At 39.5% G+C, this 22,789-nt stretch overlaps 2 protein-coding genes across 8 annotated transcripts in view; one reads left to right on the forward strand and one right to left on the reverse strand.

Moving 5' to 3' along the window:
• The window catches only part of c11h12orf4 (chromosome 11 C12orf4 homolog), a 67,258-nt gene that overhangs the window by 21,758 nt on the left and 22,711 nt on the right, over positions 1–22,789 (forward strand). For 3 of the 6 annotated variants that reach the window (XM_058087856.1, XM_058087854.1, XM_058087855.1), the window contains exons 1-13: positions 8,122–8,265; positions 8,500–8,688; positions 8,792–8,937; positions 10,256–10,437; positions 12,063–12,162; positions 12,243–12,367; positions 12,476–12,582; positions 13,825–14,022; positions 15,153–15,281; positions 16,767–16,820; positions 16,893–17,095; positions 20,578–20,635; positions 20,986–21,053. In XM_058087856.1, the coding sequence (XP_057943839.1) occupies positions 8,508–8,688; positions 8,792–8,937; positions 10,256–10,437; positions 12,063–12,162; positions 12,243–12,367; positions 12,476–12,582; positions 13,825–14,022; positions 15,153–15,281; positions 16,767–16,820; positions 16,893–17,095; positions 20,578–20,635; positions 20,986–21,053 (1,551 nt within the window). In that variant the 5' untranslated portion in view covers positions 8,122–8,265; positions 8,500–8,507. Of the gene's footprint in view, positions 1–4,885; positions 5,519–5,603; positions 6,241–8,121; positions 8,266–8,499; positions 8,689–8,791; positions 8,938–10,255; positions 10,438–12,062; positions 12,163–12,242; positions 12,368–12,475; positions 12,583–13,824; positions 14,023–15,152; positions 15,282–16,766; positions 16,821–16,892; positions 17,096–20,577; positions 20,636–20,985; positions 21,054–22,789 lie in introns of those variants that run through there. The other 3 variants (XM_058087858.1, XM_058087857.1, XM_058087859.1) reach the window with 3 other exon arrangements.
• Positions 430–7,551, reverse strand: e2f4 (E2F transcription factor 4). 2 transcript variants are annotated; one of them, XR_009132124.1, is made up of 12 exons: positions 6,871–7,551; positions 5,674–5,783; positions 5,290–5,451; positions 5,085–5,128; positions 4,963–5,027; positions 4,720–4,887; positions 4,539–4,626; positions 3,804–3,947; positions 2,508–2,555; positions 2,386–2,430; positions 2,088–2,260; positions 430–699 (listed from the first exon to the last, which is right to left on the reverse strand). XR_009132124.1 is itself a non-coding variant. In XM_058087860.1 (11 exons), the coding sequence occupies exons 1-11, from the start codon at positions 7,033–7,035 to the stop codon at positions 2,145–2,147; spliced, it is 1,155 nt and encodes a 384-aa protein (XP_057943843.1). In that variant the 5' UTR covers positions 7,036–7,551; the 3' UTR covers positions 430–2,144. The 2 variants fall into 2 exon arrangements, 1 of the variants encoding a protein (XP_057943843.1); XM_058087860.1 differs by having other exon boundaries at positions 430–2,260.

Consider the following 22,789-nt stretch of genomic DNA (forward strand, 5'->3'; position numbering starts at 1 on the left):
AAGTCATATGGAAATGCAATTTCTGTTTTGAGTTTTGTTCCTCGGTAGAAAGATGCAGTAAATACAAGAACTGGGAAGAGGTATTTACTTACATTTCATGGTGAAAACAAAATTAAATTTCACTACGTGTATCTAAAATGTGTGATAGTACCTTTAGTTGTGTTTACGTTACTAAAGAATGAAATCTATGAGTGGTCATGAATGAACAAGCTGCCCCCCCGAGGCGTTTCTAGGTAAATGTGAAACTTAATTATAATCTAATAATCACTCCACTTTCTATTCTCTTATATGGAATAAATGCGTTAAATGCGTTAAAAACCCCAAACAATGGAGTCATATTTGATTTTACATCATTCCTTATTTAAGACATGCTAACATTGCAATAGAAAAATAGCTTTACTTGCTGCATTTTCACATTTTTATATAAACAAGTCACACAAATATGACACAATTTAAAAAGATACCAGTGTTAATCTTTATTTCATCCGATGCAAATACACATTGCGTGTTAAAAAACAGCCATGGGGACCAGTCATTTCACACACACACACACACACACACACACACTTGACTCATGAAGTTGTGCCAAAGTACGCCTGATCCGTTGACGGACGGATGGCTGGCTGGTGATGACGGACTAAGTAAGCCATCTTTGACTGTGATGATGTAAGGGACATCCAGACAAGATGCGTTCATGATCTGGGGGAAAAAAAAATTCCATACACGGTATCGCCTCAAATGAAAGGCCACAGTCCTTTTAAAATATCTAACTGATAAAAATGCTATTCTATGTAGCTTACATAAAGTATGAGGAGGTCAAATACGCAAGTGACTAGCTTACAGTGGTGTGAAAAAGTGTTTTTTGTTTTTTTTGCATGTTTGTCACACTTCATTATTTCAGACATCAAACAAACATAAATATTAGTCAACGACAAAACTGAACACAAAATGCAGTTTTTAAATGAAACTTTATTAAGACTCCATGTGTGGAAAAAGCACCTTTTTAAGGTCATGCCACAGACTCTCAGGACCAGGCCACAGTTTTTTCCTCAGAGGTGGACTTGCTGGGTGCGCTTTGGATCGTCGTCCAATTGACACAGCAATTCAGACCCAGACCATCGCACTACCGCCGCCATATTTTACTGTTTGCTATGACGTTCTTTTTCTGACTTGTACGCCAGATGTAATGGAACACACGCTTTCTAAAAAGTTCAGTTTTTATCTGGTCGGACCACAGAGTATTTCCCCAAAAGGTGTTGGGGACCATCAGCGGTTTTGGTCTTGGCTGTTTTTCTTGGTGTCTTCCTTATGAAGACATGAACGCCGACCTTAACTGAGGCCTGCGGTTCTTTGGACGCTGTTGTGGGGTCTTTTGTGACCTCTTTGAGTCGTCGCTTTTGAGATGTTTGGCCGGCCGCTCCTGGGAAGGTTCACCATCTTTGTCAGGCAGGTCCTACTGAGGTCCTACAGGCGTGGGCAATGACTTTTTCACACACACGGTATCCATGTTGGTTCATTTGTGTTGTCATTAACTAAAACTAAAATTAGTTTGATGTGACAAACATGCAAAAAAAAAAAAAAAAAAATCAGGAAAGGAGCAAACACTTTTTCACACCACTGTAATTCAACCATATCTGCTCGTGTTACAAATGAGATGATTGACAGGTGTGCCGCTAAGACAAAAAATATATATTCTTTATGTACACAGAGTGCATATTTAACCGGCTGCGTTTGGACCGAATGGCGCCGTGGGTGATAAAGGCTGCGCTCCGTTAGTCCGCCGTGACCCCTGGACCTGATAGGAAAAGGTTTCTTTTTGTTCTTCCTGAAGACACCGGACTCAATCATACAAAACACACGCATGTCGTATGCACACAACACACATTCATTCCTTGATACATTAATGTGACACTTACATATAAACAAGAATCCAAAAATAGATTTTGTGGGCTTTTTTTTTTGTTTGTTTTGATTCTTGGAGAAGCTTAAAATAAAAATGTGTTGTCCCTCATGGGGGCGTGAAGGTGGCGCTAAGCTCCTTGTTCATCGGAGTCTGTGAACGCCGATGCCGTTTGTACGCCGCTCACCTTCAATGTCGGAGCTTGAAGGAGGTTGCGGCGCTTGCGAGTGGCCGTCTTTGGAGGTCAGAGGTTAAGGATGGGGACGTCAAAGAGGTCGCAGAGGCCTTCTGTCTCATCCAGGTTGTATATGTATTCGTGGTCGCTGGGTGGCGGGGACAGGCGGAGGAGAGGCGAGAACACTGGAGGTGGAACAGGAAGAGGAAGTGATTGACGTGTAATTACGCGTGTTGAGCTAATTCAGCTGTTTTTGATTTGTTTGTTTACTGGAAAAGCACCCAACGTCATTTAGCGTTATTAGCGTTACCTTCTGACGACATGAGGTCCTCCAACAAATCTCCGCTCATAATCTCTGCCAAAGAGAGCATGAATGTGGGAGATGTTTTTTTTTTTTTGTGAGAGGGTTAGCGCTTAAGCAACTCGACTTACCTTTCGTTGGGTCAAACATTTCTGAGAGCTCTTTGGGAAAGTCCAGCACTGCACGGAAAACGATAGAAATATATGAAGTTACTACAGTGCACGAGAAAGAACTGCAAACTGTAGACAAAAATACAGTTTTACGACACTTTTTAATTTATATATATTTTTTTTATCGCCAAACTGCAACTGCAAAATGACCCCCCACGGAGCCAAACAATCCAATCCAATCCACTGTATTTATATAGCACATTTTATAAACAGAGTTTCCAAAGTGCTGCACAGACTAGTAAAAATAAAAAGTAATAATCCAAAACTAAAAGAGCATTTAAGAAATAAAATAATAAAATATATATTAAAATATTAAAAACAAGGGCGGCACGGTGGTCTAGGGGTTAGCGCGCAGACCTCACAGCTAGGAGACCAGGGTTCAATTCCACCCTCGGCCATCTCTGTGTGGAGTTTGCATGTTCTCCCCGTGCATGCGTGGGTTTTCTCCGGGTACTCCGGTTTCCTCCCACATTCCAAAAACATGCTAGGTTAATTAGCCACTCCAAATTGTCCATAGGTATGAATGTGAGTGTGAATGGTTGTTTGTCTATATGTGCCCTGTGATTGGCTGGCGACCAGTCCAGGGTGTACCCCGCCTTACGCCCGAAGACAGCTGGGATAGGCTCCAGCACCCCCCGCGACCCTCGTGAGGAAAAGCGGTAGAAAATGAATGAATATTAAAAACAAGAAACAAAGCAATAAAAGTATAAAAAATAAAACCAATTACAATTAAAAACTAAGAACTAAAAGACACAGGACCATACAACTCACTCAGAGTTAAAAGCCAAAGAATAAAAGTGGGTTCTAAGACGAGACTTAAAGCTTTCGATGTTGGGGGCCTTTTTTACTTGGGGGGGGGCAGAGAGTTCCATAGTTTTGGGGCCGACCAAAGAAAAGGCTTGGTCCACCCTGGTCTTAAGTCTCGTCTTGGGCACCACGAGTTGGAGCTGGCCCTCGGACCTCAGTGACCGAGCTGGAGAGTAACCTTGGATGAGGTCCGAGATGTATTTGGGGGCCGGCCCATTCAACGCCTTAAAAACAAACAATGTCGCCATTCGCCAATGATCGTTACTTCTGCAGGTTATTAATTATAACGACCCCCAACATCGGTACGACTCCTCGCCACGCCAATTACTACTAATAACCACCGCCTTGCACTACAAAAAATGAAGTATCAAAAATTCTGCAACATGATGACATCATCAGAAAAGACTTTCTCCATCTTAAAAACACCAACAGGGGGGGGGCGCTACTCACGTTCAGACGGGTCAGACTTGATGGGTTCAAACGCAGACGACGACACCGATCCGTCCAACGAGGCGGACGACTGAAGTTGCTGAGTGATGGCGGATGGCGGGGGGGGGTCTGTGGTGGGCGTGAGCGGCGTGGTGCTGGTCACTTCTGAAACACAGGCGGACGTAGTAGGTGGCGGTCGACTGAAACCGAAACTAACCGATATTTGTGTAAGGAGAATGGGTCCAATATCGCCAAAATTACTGTTATTATTGTTTTTTTTTTTTTTGTTGTATTTTTTCGTTCAAGTCCGAAACTGACGTTGCAGCCGAGTGGAGAACTTTTCATGGCCGCGTTTCCTGTGGTGGAACAGGACCGTGGAGGTTTAATACAACCAACCTCGTCACATGACAACTGTCGTTGTATGCCTGAATGATATCACTTCGCATTGTGACGATAACGCAAACAATATCAATATCAGCTTCCGATAATAACAATTTTTAAGTTTTTGATTTTTAAGTTTTTATGCAAGATTCACAAAGAGGTGATGGTGCAACTGCACAGTATCAGAGATCATGTTTGGTGCAGCGTTAAACATCAAACTGCTAACAGACAAAAAAAAAAAAAAAAACACGTGAAAAACCTCAAACTCGATCAATATTTATGTGCTGTATTGCGATCTCAAGTAGTAATACACTTCAAGTACACTTGAACTGTATGTACCGTGTACACATCATTGTGTCAACGTTTGGGTCCCACCTGTAACTGAGGTCGGGTGGCTGGCTGCAACGGCCGACGGCGAGGCGGAACCAGGTTTCGGCGGTTCTGGGACCGCTTTAGGGACCGCCTAGAGGGTGCGATTGACAGATACACAGACAAGACGTTGATTGATTGACAGTGATTCACAGAAGGCAAAGCTAAGTCTGACGTCAGGGCGCACCTGGGAGGACGGCGACGGCGCCGGCAGGCTCTGAAGGACGTCGTCTGGAGGCGGGACGGGCAAAACAACCGGGGAGGCGCTGGAGGAGTCCTTGTTGACGAGTAAGACCTCGATGGGGCCAGATGAACTCTTCAGACGGATCTGGTATTTTCTTTGGCCGTTCAAAACCTGCGTGTCGACACAAAAGCGGCGGCGGTCAGAGGCGATACGGGTGAGGAGCAGGTGAACGAAAACGGAACTTACAGCTTCCGGAATGGGCACCTCCAGTTGCGTACCGATGGGAGCGCGTATCGCTAGGAGGGTGTCGCCTGCGGAAGGATCCTTGGTGAGTGAAGGAGCTTGTTTGAGGGAGGAGAAAAGGTTACCTTTGAAGGCTCCGCAGAGGTCCTCGTGTTTGACATACGCCATAGTACACACGAGTTAAGGCTCAGTACTACATACTGCAAATAGTATATAGTTTTAATACTAGATTATTTGTTTCTTTTCCATGATTTTCATGACGTTCTAACGTTTAAATAATATTTAAAAACAGACAACAACATGCAGATAAGTCGACTTCTAGAAGGATATGGACTATTGTTGGAGTCGTCGGTGACGTTCTTGATGCTCTGCTGCACCCAGACCCTCTGCTGGTCCAGCTCATGTTCCCTGATGGCCAGATCATCGAGTTCTGCCTTCAGATCAATCAGCTTGTCCGCTATCTCCCTGGTGTTGCAACCTGGACCGACGCCCCTGAAAACCGCAAAAGACACACACGATCAGAAAGCGACCATCTGAAGGACAGCGCTCCATCTTACAAGTATTTGGAATTAATTTTCTTAATTATGCGCATTCTTAACGTGTAGTTTAGTTTAAGGGCGTAGTTCACGTACTCAAAGCATAATATAAGATAATTAATTAACTTGTATTTCATGGTTAGTTAGCACTATGCTAAACATGAGCGAGTGTACTTACTTCCACTGGATACTGTTCTTGGACTTTTTCTCGATGAGTCCAATTCCCTCCAGCACATTCGTGATGTCGTAGATCCGCCGCTTCTGCCGCACCGCCAACGTGTCTGCAGCCTGAATCAACAAAACACACACAAAAATTTTTTTACTACTAAAGTGTCATTTTCAATAACACACAAGAACATCAAGCAAACGCAGAAAGCGAGAAGGCGACCGTTTGTGGCATCAAATTCAAAAACTGCAGTTGTTCAACTTCCTTCCAAGTCATGGGGCTTGTGCCAAGGCGGTGCAGATAACTTTAAGCGTCTGCGTGCTGATAAGTCCTGCTGGTGCACCCGCAAAACCGCTTTGACGATGCAAGGCCCAATTATGGAGCAACAAACAATAGTAACAAAACAGTACAGGAAGTAGTATTAAGACTCGTTTCGGTGTGTTTCACTTGACAGCACAGTCAAGCCAGCGGCGTCGGTCTTCAGCGGGGGGAACCCGGGCATGCTGGGGGGGCTGTTGAGGAGAAAGTGTCGGCCATCATGCCAAGGACTGTGCAGAGTAAAATAGCAGCCATTTTCTGGTAAACAGATTTTTTTTTTTTTAACAGATTTAATTTTTTTTTATTTTAACTAATTAAATTTAATGTTTTTTTGTGCAGCTCTACTGCATTGTAATATTTTCCAGAATTTACAATTCAGTTAAGCTAATTTGTGTTTAATATATGTGTGTTACAATACATGCTATTTATGCAGAACCTAACAATATGCTCAATGGGTCAATCACGGTACATTGCCCAAGTGTAAAGATGCAGTACAAGGAGAAAGGGGCGACAAAAGCTGACCCACTTTGTGCACTTGCAACCTGCAGGGGGGCAGCCTTAAAAAAAAAAAAAAAAAAAAAAAAGTTAATCGGGCAGTGCTTCCCAAACTTGCTGCACTGCTAGCAAAACGGCTACCACATTTGTGCCACAAGTTTGTTTTCCGGCTACCCGGATTCTAACAAAGGGTATAAAACCACCGCTCAAAAGTTTAGACACACTTCCTGACACTACCGGACGGGAAAGAGTCTCCAAACATTTATCGCGCATTCGAATCCGGACTGTCAAAGAAGCTAGGCTAGCTATGCTAACAGGCTGGCTAGCAAAAGTGCATAGAAGCCAAGCACAGCAAATGACATGTGCTAGCTAAACAACAAAGACTTGCATACTCACAGCTTTCAGGTCCAGGACTCCGTCTTTCGCCTCCTGCAGCAAAGTTACAAACTTAGCGGTGAGAAGTCCCAGGCTTTTTTCGTGTCTGCTGGGCGTCTGCGGCTGCAAGGGGTCTCCCATAGCTCCCAGTTCGCCCCTGTTACTGGCCGACTCTAGCTCCATCATCTCTCGACTCTCGGGACCAGCGCCGTAGTCCCCCCCCCTCCCTCCTACCTACCCTCCCCGACCGAAACCTAGGAAGCGAGCCCAGGGAAGCACGCTCGGCCGCCCTAGTCAAAAGAACTAAATAATATCGACGTGTGTGGCATAAGAGCGTTTTAATGATCCTTCCCGAGCGGACTTGTTCCAAAATACCGCACTAAATCAACCGGCGTAAACCGAGGCGATGATTCATTGAGCGAGCTTTCGGTTGGGAGAGCCGTTGGCCACGCGAGGTATGACGGGACTGTTCAAGCAGTCCAGGGAGCGTCCGTCAGTGTCTGGTGTTTTCAAACACGTACAACAAAACCTCGGTTGACGTATGCACATTCAAGATCAATACACACGTGTATAGTATAAAATAATTCAATTAATAAGACAGATTGACGTTGTTTGATATTTTGTACGGTTTAAATAAATAAACGTCGCTGGACTTTATAATATCGGCACTTGCAGATATACCCTAAACGACCTCAAGTTGAAGAAACCGCGACAGCGCATGCGCATATGAATTTGCCGGATGTAGCAAAAACAGTGTTTTTTGAAGGCGAAGCGTCTTAAAGCGATACATTACTTTGTTAACTAATTCAAGCTATATATTTCTTTCTTATCCGTGCCACATATAGACCGTTCTTCTGTGCTGTTTGTATCTGATTTCTTTGTCATCTCATGAAAAGATAATAGAATTTACTGTAATTTCGATGAACATATACTGTATGTATAATACAGCTGTAAATACATTACGTTGGGTACATTGAAAATGTCACAAATAATAATTTGGAAAATATGAGTACTATGAAGTTATCCTAATTGGATAAATCTACTGGATAAATATACCCAGTTGCTACCTAATTATCGATCAATCTATTATAATTTTCATTACCGCATTAATGTTATATGGCCACAAGGAGGCGACAATAACCGCGTAAAATAGTTTGACGAAACATGTTGTTTGAAATGAATACATATTTTATTCTTCCTCGTATGACAATAAATTACATCAGAATAAATACGGTGAATAATTTAAATTCTACATAAACTAGCAAAGGTTTCGCTTGCCTCCCAAAATAAAAGAAAAACGTCCACTTCAAAATGACGAAAGTGCCGCTGCTGTCACACACTTCCTCCAGTCTGAAGCGGTCAGCTGACTGAACAAACAGGAAGAAAAACAGCGCGGCATTTTCTTCTCTCACAACGGTAACTCTACCATTTATTGATGCTGTTTGTAGATATATTGTCATGAAAATGGAAGCTATCGACTTTAGCGTTGATGTGGCGTTCACAAAACCGAGCTAAATTACGACACAACAGCACAAAAACACATCCTACCCAAGCTGTTGTTTATAGCTATGACTGGCTTAGTGTTATAACACACCGCATTAAAAATAATGGCATCAATACACATTTAATCCTCCTGTCCTCTATTATCAGCTGACACCATGAAGAAGACCAAAGCAAAAGAAATCAGCAAAACTGCGAAGGAGTTTGTGTTTGAGTTCAAGGCAGGGAAACACAACTGTCTGCTTAAAGTGCCTCTGCAGTTCCCAGTTGAAGAGAACGTCAGCGACCTTCATGGACGTTTGATGCTGCTCCATAAAATACCATGCTACGTAGAAAATGGTAAGGAGGAACAAACCACTTAGTTAAAATATATATACATATATTGCAAAGTACAACTACAACGTAATTTGTAATTTTTCATTTCAAAATATGTCTTTGTTAGAGCTGAAAGTGTCTTTGTCGGACTTCATTGAGAAGGAGACCATTTTAGATTACGACTGGGAAGCGGAACTGGCACTGCAGAGACTCACAACGGGCCATGTCGACGTAAACCAGCTTGCCAATGCGTGGACCAGGTCCTACGTGGAGGTGAGGACATTCGGGTGCACCTCAGTCAATTAGAATGTTGTACAAATGTTGCACACAAACAAGTTTGTTTCTGTTTTTTTCCGTTCTTTAGTAAACAGTAGTAGAACAGAGGTAAGTTTCAGGAAAATATCCGTTCCCGACTAAAATGGAGAAAACATAATTTTCACTTTGACACATTTTTTTTTTGCTTTTGTGACAGCTGAAATATGTAAACAACTATACCAACATTCATTCATTCATTCATTTTCTACCGCTTTTTCCTCACGAGGGTCGCAGGGGTGCTGGAGCCTATCCCAGCTGTCTTCGGGCGAGAGGCGGGGTACACCCTGGACTGGTCGCCAGCCAATCACAGGGCACATATAGACAAACAACCATTCACACTCACATTCATACCTATGGACAATTTGGAGTCGCCAATTAACCTAGCATGTTTTTGGAATGTGGGAGGAAACCGGAGTACTCGGAGAAAACGGGGAGAACATGCAAACTCCACACAGAGATGCCCGAGGGTGGAATTGAACCCTGGTCTCCTAGCTGTGAGGTCTGCGCGCTAACCACTAGACCACCGTGCCGCTTCTATACCAACATAAACAACACAAAATGGGTTGTTTTACATCCAAATAACAATTTATTTGCAAATATAACACCATGAACTATTTATGTTTTTCACAATAAACTGAATAAATTTGGTAATACCAATATAAAGGTGACTATAGGGGTGTTATTTTATGTCTTGGGGACTCTAATAATGTTAAAAACCACATTTTGAAGAAGGCAGACAAGTTTTACATGCCATAACTACAAAAGTATTCAATTTATGAGTACGTAATCCTACTTTGCGGTTCACTTATTACGTGATCTGGTCTTGAACTGTGATAAACGAGGGCCCACTGTAAGTAAACTGGCCCAACAAAAAGAGTTTCCTTGATTGCGGACCCATTGTCATATTGATTTAGTCGCTGTATTATTGTCAATAACTTTGAGAAGTATTAATAGGTTTGAACCTCTCTTGCCTTCTGCGCGTACATTTTTAAGACAAGCTTTTACTGCAGTCCCTCCAAAATAACCGTGGAAGCTTTCCAGTGTCCACCGTGATTGCGGAGCGAGTATAAATAGAGGAGTTGTGATTCTTTTCTATTCATGGATGTGGTACGTGCACTGCTCAGGTTTTCTGAGAAGATCAGAACATTGCAAAAAAAAAACCACATTGCACGCTTTACTTGCTTTACCTCCCTCAAGGAACAATGTACACATCAGATATGACAAGATATGACAATAAACACTTCAATTGAACTTTTCCTGTTTGTCATGGTTTCAGACCACACTCGAGCACGCTCGACCCGAGGAGCCCAGCTGGGATGAGGACTTTGCAGATGTTTACCACGAGCTCATACACTCCCCTGCGTCGGAAACGCTCCTCAACTTGGAGCACAACTACTTTGTCCGTATATCCGAACTCATCAGCGAGAGAGACATGGAGATCAAGAAGATACAGGAGAGGTGCGTGTTTCAGAGGATGGAACTTTGGATTTGTTTGGACTTTAATTGCTAGCCTTATTCACCCCTAAACATAAAAAGGCTCTAGCGTCTTTCATAATCATAATTCCTATATGATATGCTTGTAGAACAGGATAAATAATGACACTAATGATCACACGTTTGCATTTCTGTCTTATTTGGATTCAAGTCCTGAACAATGTTGGAGTTATCCAACAGAGGGCAGCATAGCTCTTCCAATTAGAGCCTCTAAGTCAGGGGTGAGCAAACTACGGCCCGGGGGCCACATGCGGCCCACTAAGCGTTTGAATCCGGCCCGCCAGTTGCTTTCTAACTTTTAACATACGTACATGCTGGCAACATGACTTGCAAGTCGGATGTCTTATTCAGTCAAAAAATAAATTATAATAAAAATTAAAAAAAAAAAATATATATATTTTTTTAAATGTAAAATTCAAGTTTGTAGTTTGATGTGATCTGATGTTTAAAGCGTTTGAATCCGGCCCGCCAGTTGCTGTCTAACTTCTAACATACATGCTGGCAACATGACTTGCAAGTCGGATGTCTTATTCAGTTAAAAAAAAAAAAAAAATTAAAATGTAAAATTCAAGTTTGTAGTTTGATGTGGTTTGATGTTTAAAGTGCTCTGGAAAAAAGGGATATATGGAACATATTTAAAACATATAGCTAATAATCTGACACGTTTACAGATAGAATTATACAAATAAGTAAATAAATAAAATAAATAATAAATATATAAAAATATAATATAATTGATATATAATGTAATTAATAATATAATTATAATATATATAATAAATTATATATAATATGTAGATTAAATATAATATATAATATAATAAATAAAATTAGACAAATAATTCAAGGTGGACTGTTAGAATTATAAGCAAATACAAATATATACAAATATATATATATATATACATATAAATAAATAAAATAAATAATAAATATATAAAATATAATATAATATATTAAATATAATATATATAATAATAAAATTAATATATATATAATATAATTAATCATTATAATATATAATAAATAAATAAAATTAGACAAATAATTCAAGGTGGACTGTTAGAATTATAAGCAAATACAAATATATACAAATATATATATATATATATATATATATATATATATATATATATATATATATATATATATATATATATATATATATATATATATATATATACATATATACAAATAAATTAATTAAATACATAATAAATATATAAAATATAATATATAAAATATAATATATATAATAATAAAATTAATATATATATATAATATAATTAATCATTATAATATATAATAAATAAATAAAATTAGACAAATAATTCAAGGTGGACTGTTAGAATTATACGTGTAAAATAGTGTGTGTTATAAAAAAATATATATTCTGGCCCCCCAGACAGTTTTGTTAACTCAATGCGGCCCACGAGTCCAAAAGTTTGCCCACCCCTGCTCTAAGTCCTTAGTCCTTGCAGTGCTGGAGTCAAACTAAATACTAGTGTTGCTCCCCCCATTTTGAAAATAATGACATATTTTTGTTGATCTGATGGAATCACATGCTTTTTTTCTCCTTGTGGTGGTAGGCAAGCTGCCGAGATGGACAAAGTGATGCATGAGTTGGGGAATACGCTCAGTGACCACGATGTGAACACAGTAGCTTCACAGCACTTTGATGCACAACAGGTTAAAAAAAAATATATATGCTGTATCATGTAAATATATGAGTTGTGGTTTCTCAACTGATGCCTTCTTTCTTTGAGCAGGTGCTGGAGAACAAGTGGGCCAGCGAATTGAAGCAAGTGACTTGTATCCAAAAGCAGGAGTATCAGGAGTGGGTCATTAAGCTGCACCAGGACCTGCGGAAATCAAACAACAGCAGCAAAATTAAGTAAGACTACGTGTCACAGATTAGTGCTAATATGGATGGTAATATTGATTTCTATTTGCTAAAAGTCGAGCTCACCTTGTCAATGTAATCTGCACCACTTCTAACCAGTGAGGAGATAAAGGTGCAGCCCAGCCAGATGGTGGAACCTTCTGAATCAGGCGGCAGGATGTTTGAGGAGCAACCTCAACTGGAGGAGAGCTTCACTATTCATCTAGGTATTTTATCCATAAAACCTTCCACTGTTCTCAAATATCTTAATTTTTATTTTTCTGCACAAAATAAGACGAAAAATAAATAAATCAAGAATAAAGAAAATCAATCAATCAGTAATAAATAAATATAATAATAATAATAAAACGGCAAATAATTAAAAATTAAGAAACCACATATAGTTGGTGGGTAGACAAATGATTTTTTCAGATGAAAATTAACAAAGCATTATTAGAGCCCTGTAGACATGACAACGAGTCACATTTATACTTTTTTTATTTACAATATATTGCACAACTGCAGCATCTTGAGACACATGCTAACTCGCAAACTAGAGCGCTAGCGACCTAAACGGTAGCCTTCAAGTTATTTCCTTTCAACTTAAATAGCCCAAAAACTTACCACTTCCACACGGATAGGGAGGATAACTATTAACAGTTATTTAACCTTGAACATGAACATGAATCAAACGTAATCATTTTTTCTGGGTACATGATACCATACAGCATCCGTATCAAACTTGCGCGGGTTGCACTAACATTAAACTTTCATATAAAAAGCGGGGGCCTCAAAGTAGTGTCCTGCGGGCCACATGTGGCCCACGGGCCGCTTGTTTGAGACCCCTGGTTTAGGCACTTTTTTTCCCTACTGACGACAATGCGATCAGACAGTCTAGAGGGCTCTAATGATGTTATAAACCGTATTCAGAAGGGTCTCAAACTAGTGTCCTGCGGGCCATATTTGGCCCGCGGGCCGCATGTTTGAGTCCCCTAATCTACAATTTGGACTCGCCGATGCTTACAAAATTTGTAGGACCGCTTACAGGGAAGTAAGCAAAGTCACTTGGAATAGACCCGCGACAGCAGTGGTTATCAAGTGGTGGCTGCGGGGCCCGCAGTCGCACCTCACTGACAAATCGGTGGCTCCAAGTGTGGGATTTTTTTTTTTTTTGAGACCCACGGTTCTAGAGCCGTATGTGGCTGTGTAGCCTCTTTGTTGTGGCTCCCTTCACAATGATTAAGTATTTTTTTAACACCCAAATGAGGAAAATACGCATCTTTAAAAAAAAAATGATAAGATTAAATTATGTTTTGCGGCTCCAGTCTATTTTTATTTAGTGGGCGAGGGGGTAAAATGGCTCTTTTGATAGTAATGGCTGCCAACCCCTGTTGCAAACTGTTTCTAAAGCCAATACCGTACATTTTAACGTATGTTTAATATTTAAAATGATTTAAAATTGCTTCCAGGAGCGCAGCTGAAGACGATGCACAACCTGCGACTGGTGCGGGCTGACGTCTTGGACTTTTGTAAACACAGACATCACGGCAGCGGCGGAGCAAAGTTGCGGCGCCTCCAAACGGCCCTTTCGCTCTATTCCTCCTCGCTTTGCGGTCTGGTACTGTTGGTTGACAACAGAGTCAACTCCTACAGCGGAATAAAGAGAGGTTCGATTCCAAGTCATCACATATACTTTAGACCAGGGGTGGGCAAACTTTTTGACTCGCGGGCCGCATTAATTTAACAAAATTGACGGGGGGGGGGAATATGTAGTATTTTACACGTAACAGTCCTTTTTTACACCTATATTTTTACACATATTTTACATGTAAAAGTGTCATGCAATCTGCTATATGTGCACTTTGAAATCATTTATTTGATGTAAAGTGTGTTTCTCAATGTATTATTATTATTATTATTATTATTATTATTGTTGTTATTTTATTAGAATTATTATTATTATTATAGTAATGTTATTATATTATTATTATTATTATTTTGTTATAATAATAATATTACTACCATTATTATATTAATATTATTAACAACAATATTAATATAATAGTAGTATTATTATCATTATTTGTATTACTATTATTGTGCTTGTGCTCCTTTTTCCAGGAGTATTTTGTAATATTACTACCATTATTATATTAATATTATTAACAACAATATTAATATAATAGTAGTATTATTATCATTATTGACAACATTATTATTATTATTATGTGCTTGTGTCCCTTTTTACAGGAGCATTTTGTAATATTACTACCATTATTATAGTAATATTATTAACAACAATATTAATATAATAGTAGTATTATTATCATTATTGACAACATTATTATTATTATTATTATTATTAATTTTATTATTATTATTATTATTATTATTATTATTATTATTATTATTATTATTATTATTATTTTTATTATTATGTGCTTGTGTCCCTTTTCACAGGATCATTTTGTAACAGACCACATCAAATAACGGAATTGATAAAGCAGCTACCTCAACCATCAAAAAATTGGGCCAAGCCACGATGCCAGGTTATGTTATGTTAAGTTTAAATGAAATATTTGGAAAAAACAGGCGGGCCGGATGTGGCCCCCGGGCCGTAGTTTGCCCACCGCTGCTTTAGACACTGTACTTCACATTTTTTACATTCCTGGCACATACTTAGTAGGGATAATTCCATTGACCCTTGGCTCATGGTGACGTAATCGGCGCTCGCCGTAGCGCTATATTTAGTCCCCGTTCATTATGGAATGACTGCTTTATCACTTTCTTGACCTAGATTTTGCAACGGTGGCGAAGGAGTGCACAGACTTCCACTTTGCTGCTCTGGAGCAGCAGCTGGAGGAGGTGCAGCAGGTGGTGCTCTACGCCCGAGCCCAGCGGAGCAGCAAGCAAAAACAACAATCTGGTAAGACTTTGGACTATTGGAGGAAGCGTGATTCGAGTATCAATGTCGCCGTTGATTCATATGACAATGTCATGTGATCAAGATTGTACCTTTATGACTACACATGGCGACGCTAAATATATATTTGTACATAGAATGTGTTTTTTTCTTATGAATAGCTTATTTTTGATGCAGAGTTAGCATCATTTTTATTATTAAAGGGTTGAAAATGACAGAAGACAAGATGGCGGTGCATGCACACAGTGAAGCCTAGCATCACTTCCCAATGTTTTTGTTGTATAGTTATCATTTTTTTTCATAATTGGGTCTGGTTTGCTTATGGATATTGGATTTTAAAAACGTTTTTATCACCGATCTTGGACTCGTCGCTGAAAACTACACAGTACCGGACTCTTCACACGCCACCCAGCCAAAGCGGAAGTACTTGCAAGCGGCATGGAGAATGTAAACAAAGGTGACGGAGGCGTGGAGGAATCAAATGGATGAGTTATTATTCCACGTCACCCACTTTTGGATGGCAACCTCACAGTTTTTTCTTGAATGATCTTGAGATGGAACACGGAATCGAGCCCAGCAAGGTGCGCTGCGGTGACACACTCCCAATTAGCCCGTGAGCTGCCATTGTTGTCATGGCAACCAGGTTTGAGACTATGTGGAGCCGCCTGGCTTGACCCAGCAAAGGTGCACTGTAGTCGAACACACTCTCCGAGCGGCTAGAGCAGGGGTGGGCAAACTACGGCCCGGGGGCCACATCCGGCCCGCCAAGTGTTTGAATACGGCCCGCCCAATCTTTCCAAAGTATTTCATTTAAACTCAACATACAACCTGGCATCATGGCCTGAGCCAACCTTTTGATGGTTGTATCAATTTCGTTGTTTGACATGGTCTGTTGTTTACAAAGTGCTCCTGAAAAAAGGGACACAAGCACATAATAATAATAATAATAATAATAATAATAATTATTATTATTATTAGATTATTCAATTATTATAATTATTATTAGAACTATTATGATTATTATAATTATTATATTAATGCTAATTATTATATTAATTATATATAATATTATTGTTATATTTGCATATTTTACATAATAATAATATAATAATAATATTTTTAATTTTATTGTAATTATTATAATATTTTATTATTTTTAAAATATTTAAATATAAATATAAAATAATAAATAATAATAGCAGATTGCATGACAATTTTACAGATACAATAATACCAGGTGGACTGTTACGTGTAAAATATATAGTCTGCCCCCCCCCGTAAATTTTGTCATGTCAATGCGGCCCGCGAGTCAAAAAGTTTGCCCACCCCTGGGCTAGAGCCACCTGAATCTATCTGTGGCGGTCCAAATGTATTGCTGGCAGGCCGCTACATATGACAAAAACTGTATGTGCTTCATCTTGTCAACTTTTCTTATCATTTATTGGTAAATATTAAAACATCTACATACGTATATATATGCCATTTCAGAGATCCCAAGGAATGGAAGTGACGATAAGAGAAATCCTTCCAATATCTCACCGGGTAAGACTGATTCTTTTTTTTATTCAGTCGTTTTATTTTATGACCCAAAAACGATGCTCTTGCTTCCAAAAGGCGAGTTCTACGTCTCCCGGCACTCCAACCTGTCTGAGGTCCACGTGGTCTTCCACCTGTGCGTGGACGACAATGTGCGTTCCGGGAACATCACGGCCAGGGACCCGGCCATCATGGGCTTGAGAAACATTCTGAAAGTGTGCTGCACTCACGACGTCACCACCATCACCGTCCCGCTGCTGCTGGTGCATGAAATGTCGGAGGTAAATTGAACCCCCCACACCGAAAAGGTACCAAAAACCCTTCTTCATTAAGGCATCACAACTAAATACACAGTGAAGGATCCTGGTCTTCTTGGTCTTCTTTCTTATTCAAGGCTCTTTGTTTCAAAAACCGATGCCTGTTAGCGAACGTGAACGTGGAAATCGATAGCGACTGCTTTCACGTCAAAATTAGTCAGTTTTGTCTTTGCCATCTTTTAATAAAGATGGCCGCCTTTTTGTACAAGCCCTTTCTTGTTTGTTGACTGTTAGGGAAGTGGCGTGTCTGGATGAATTACAGACTGCAACGAGGATACAAAAGGACTCTGCCTCCTCCTTTTTTTTTTTTTTTTTTTTTTTTTTAGTTCTTGTTTCATCTCATTTGAAGAAACCCGCAGAGGAATGTAGCGGAATAGTGAAGAGGTGGAGAACAAAATAACAAACAGTCTTGCAGCTTCAGCAAAGCGTACCGCAACAGAATCCCATGTTTTTGTGGTTTGTGTGCATAACATGGGTCATACTTTTATTTTTACATGTTTGTTTTTCTTTTCACCGTGAGCCTTCTCCGTGATAAATTGTGACTTTGAGGCTGTTTTTTTTTCAGTCCGAACACTTCAATATGTATACGATGTACACAACACTGCAAAAACCGCCTTAATTGAAACAAACCAAAATTATCTTTAAATTAGACATTTATTATTTTAAGCAAAAAATTTGTTAGGCTGGAATTCTTATGATGACTAGGGATGTTCCCTTCCGGGTTTTATGCGTACTTATGTACTACTTCTGGCTATATTAGGAAGTCAGAAGTGGTTGCAAATGTTGCGCTCCGCCCCTGCACACAACCAAAGTTCCTCCTGCTCCATAGTGCTACATAGTGTCTGCACTGAGGAGGTACTCATCCCCAAATCATCGGGGTGGGGTGGGGGGGTTGATTGGCCAAGGGGATCACTACTTTAAGGAAGTATCAGCCGATATCGATAATGTGTTTTTTCACCGATACCTACTAATAACTAGAATATTTTGTTGTGATTTTAAAGAATTTCATTCATTTTCTACCGATTATCTTCACGAGGGTCGCAGGGAGTGCTGGAGCCTATCCCAGCTGTCTTCACGCGAGAGGACTGGTGGCCAGCCAATCCCAGGGCACATATAGACAAACAACCATTCACACTCACATTCATACCTATGGACAATTTGGAGTCGCTAATTAACCTAGCATGTTTTATTTTGGAATGTGGGAGGAAACCGGAGTACCCGGAGAAAACCCGGGTGGAATTGAACTCTGGTCTCCTAGCTGTGAGGTCTGCACGGTAACCACTTAGGCACCGTGCAGAGGCTTAAAAGTGCTTTTAACACAAAAAGAGTTGCAAAAAAACAATAACAAATAGTGCTGTCATAGATAAATCAAGTATGTATTTACTTAAAAAATAGGCATGAAGCATCTTAACAGCCACAGATAAATACACCTTTGAACATTATTAGAGCCCTCAAGACTCGACATAACACCCCTATAGTCACCTACACAGTTTTACCCAGTATAGTAGACATCAAAATAGACATATTAGACAACGAAAACATGTCTACAATTTTCACAATACTAATTTTTAACACGATTAGAGCCCTCTACACAGGAACTAACACCCCTATAGTCACCTTTACACTCCTATTACCCAATATAGTAGACATAATAAGCACATATAAGACTTATATAACAAGAAACTTGTTTACCACCTTCTAAATACACTTTAAAAATGTATTAGAGCCCTCTAGATATGAAGTAACACCCCTACAATCACCTAATCATGTTAAAAAGTGTATTTAGAAGGTGGTAAACAGGTTTTCTATGTCTTCGTTTTTCTTATTATGTCTACTGTATTGGGTAATAAGAGTGTAAAGGCAACTATAGGGGTGTTATTTCATGTCTAGGGGGCTCTAATCATGTTAAAAAGTGTCATCAGAAGGTAGTAAACAAGCTTTGTATGTCTTATTTTCTCTTATTATGTCTACTATATTGGGTAATAGGAGTGTAAAGGTGACTATAGGGGTGTTATTTCATGTCTAGAGGGCTCAAATCATGTTAAAAAGTGTCATTAGAAGGTAGTAAACAAGCTTTTTATGTCTTATTTTCTCTTATTATGTCTACTATATTGGGTAATAGGGAGTGTAAAGGTGACTATAGGGGTGTTATAGCCTGTCTAGAGGGCTCTAATCATGTTAAAAAGTGTCATTAGAAGGTAGTAAACAAGCTTTCTATGTCTTATTTTCTCTTATTATGTCTACTATATTGGGTAATAGGAGTGTAAAGGTGACTATAGGGGTGTTATTTCGTGTCTAGAGGGCTCTAATGCTGATATAAAGCATATTTATTAGGCGGCAAACAGGTTTCCTATGTCTTATTTCCTGTTATTATGTCTACTATATTGAGTAGTAGGAGTGTAAAGGTGACTATAGGGGTGTTATTTCATGTCTAGAGGGCTCTAATCATGTTAAAAAGTGTCATTAGAAGGTAGTAAACAAGCTTTTTATGTCTTATTTTCTCTTATCATGTCTACTATATTGGGTAATAGGAGTGTAAAGGTGACTATAGGGGTGTTATAGCCTGTCTAGAGGGCTCTAATCATGTTCCAAAGTGTAAATCAAGATATAAAGTATGAAATATAAGTTAAATGAAGTAATGATTTTGCAGCATGCGTACTTACGGATTTGGACTCTTTTTTTAACTGAATTGCAGCAACTTGAGTCGGGCAGCCACGATGACAATGACTGGGTGCGGTCCTAACTGCTTGGGGCGTGAATCGAAACGCAAGCTTGGTACAATTCCCTGCCGCCCGCACGCTTAAAAGAATTTGTCCTGAGCCCGTCATACCAACGTAGATGTGTCATATAATTATAATTATTGTCTCATTAGTCGTTAATTATAACCACGCTGCATTATGGATTAACGAGGGTGGCTTTTCTCTCCATCTTAGACATGCTTATGAGGTTAATTGTAAACTGTAAATTGTCCATAGGAGTAAATATGATCGCAAAGGGTTCTTTGTCATTATGTGCACGGTGATTGACAGGTGACACGCCCAAGTTGTCACCACAGCGGTTGTGATTGACTCCACCTCGGCCATCAATGATGAATGAATGAATGAAAAATAACAATAATCACGACGATGACAACAAGAGATGGAACTCACCCACAAAGTCAAATCCCACAGAATAATTTTCTAACGTCATTGTCATATAATTAGTATGATGCACGCTGCTGCCGGTTATTAATAACCAACACCTTGGGAATTGCAGTCAAGTCGAGCAAGGTTGAAATGATGCATAGTCATTTTGCTTTCAGGCACACTGGTTCCTCTAAAATGTGTGTAAATATCACTCAGATGTGAGGTGGGGTACATTGTAGTTGTCTTTATTATTATTATTATTATTGGCACGACACAGACATGTTTCATCATGTTTGACTATCTTTTGTCCTCGTCCTGCAGGAGATGACCATACCGTGGTGTTTGAAGAGAGCTGAGCTGGTGTTCAAATGTGTCAAAGGTACGCTTTCAAAAAAATACCCAGTGAAAATTACACCAGAATAAATCGTCACATATTGAAAACAACACAAGAATATTTTACAGTTGATGCTTGGTTTAGGCACTTTTTGGCCGTGCCATAACCAAGACGGTGCAGGAAAATTGCGACATTTTTTTGAATCCTACCAAGCACTGTACTAGTCATAGTACTAGTACCAAGTACTCAATTTAAAAGCATCAAGAGCAGGAGGGACCGTAGATTGGAAAAGCAATAATACGTAATTATGTCAGTGTCACAGACGATGGAGCCTAACTATCAGTACGTTTTTAACGTTGGGGTCGGTCACCCTTTGATTGCCATTTCACTGACAGGTTTCATGATGGAGATGGCGTCGTGGGACGGAGGCGTTTCACGCACTGTGCAGTTCCTGGTGCCAAAGGTGTGTGTGGTCGCCTTTCACTGCCTATTTATTGGGAAAACTAAATTTTCAGGGCAATGAATACTGAATTCCGAATGGGTCGGGATCCACCGTATAATCTATATAATAATATTAAAAATATTATTAAAATAATTACTAATAATTAATAATTAATAATTAATTATAATTAATAATAATTAATTATAATTAATTATTAATTATTATTAATTATTATTAATTATTATTCATTGTTATTCATTGTTATTCATTGTTATTCATTGTTATTCATTGTTATTCATTGTTATTCATTGTTATTAATTGTTATTAATTGTTATTAATTGTTATTAATTTGTATTAATTTGTATTTATTATTTTAATAATATTTTTCCTCAAAGGGGCCTCAAAGTAGTGTCCTGCGGGCCACATGTGGCCCACGGGCCGTGTGTTTGAGACCCCTGGTTTAGGCACTTTTTTTTATCTACTGATGACAATGCGATCAGACTTACTTATGCGACTTTACTTATTACTTAGGGTGCGTGAAATAACATGACATAACACCATAGGGGTGTTATTTCATGTCTAGAGGGCTCTAATGATGTTATAAACTGTATTTAGAAGGTTGTAAACAGGCTTCCAATGCTTTATTGACGAATATATTCCATTTATAAATAAGGAATCTAGGCGGGGGCCTCAAACTAGTGTCCTGCGGGCCGCATTTGGCCCGCGGGCCGCATGTTTGAGACCCCTGGTTTAGGCACTTTTTTTTATCTACTGACGACAATGCGATCAGACTTACTTATGCGACTTTACTTATTACTTAGGGTGCGTGAAATAACATGACATAACACCATAGGGGTGTTATTTCATGTCTAGAGGGCTCTAATGATGTTATAAACTGTATTTAGAAGGTTGTAAACAGGCTTCCAATGCTTTATTGACGAATATATTCCATTTTTAAATAAGGAATCTAGGTGGGGGCCTCAAACTAGTGTCCTGCGGGCCACATTTGGCCCGCGGGCCGCGTGTTTGAGACCCCTGGTTTAGGCACTTTTTTTTATCTACTGACGACAATGCGATCAGACTTACTTATGCGACTTTACTTATTACTTAGGGTGCGTGAAATAACATGACATAACACCATAGGGGTGTTATTTCATGTCTAGAGGGCTCTAATGATGTTATAAACTGTATTTAGAAGGTTGTAAACAGGCTTCCAATGCTTTATTGACGAATATATTCCATTTATAAATAAGGAATCTAGGCGGGGGCCTCAAACTAGTGTCCTGCGGGCCGCATTTGGCCCGCGGGCCGCGTGTTTGAGACCCCTGGTTTAGGCACTTTTTTTAATCTACTGATGACAATGCGATCAGACTTACTTATGCGACTTTACTTATTACTTAGGGTGCGTGAAATAACATGACATAACACCATAGGGGTGTTATTTCATGTCTAGAGGGCTCTAATGATGTTATAAACTGTATTTAGAAGGTTGTAAACAGGCTTCCAATGCTTTATTGACGAATATATTCCATTTTTAAATAAGGAATCTAGGTGGGGGCCTCAAACTAGTGTCCGAGGGCCACATTTGGCCCGCGGGCCGCGTGTTTGAGACCCCTGGTTTAGGCACTTTTTTTTTCTACTGACGACAATGCGATCAGACTTACTTATGCGACTTTACTTATTACTTAGGGTGCGTGAAATAACATGACATAACACCATAGGGGTGTTATTTCATGTCTAGAGGGCTCTAATGATGT

Source organism: Doryrhamphus excisus, chromosome 11 (assembly GCF_030265055.1).
Source record: "Doryrhamphus excisus isolate RoL2022-K1 chromosome 11, RoL_Dexc_1.0, whole genome shotgun sequence".
Taxonomy (NCBI): Eukaryota; Metazoa; Chordata; class Actinopteri; order Syngnathiformes; family Syngnathidae; genus Doryrhamphus; species Doryrhamphus excisus.

Bases quoted from the DNA above. Each gene is read 5' to 3' on its own strand.
- e2f4 (XM_058087860.1), bottom strand. From the start codon at position 7,035: ATGATGGAGCTAGAGTCGGCCAGTAACAGGGGCGAACTGGGAGCTATG. The intron at 5,129-5,289 runs ATATCCTTCTAG...ACTCGTGTGTAC, and splicing joins GACGACTCCAACAATAGTCC to TATGGCGTATGTCAAACACG. The intron at 2,431-2,507 runs GTAAGTCGAGTT...TCTCTTTGGCAG, and splicing joins AATGTTTGACCCAACGAAAG to AGATTATGAGCGGAGATTTG.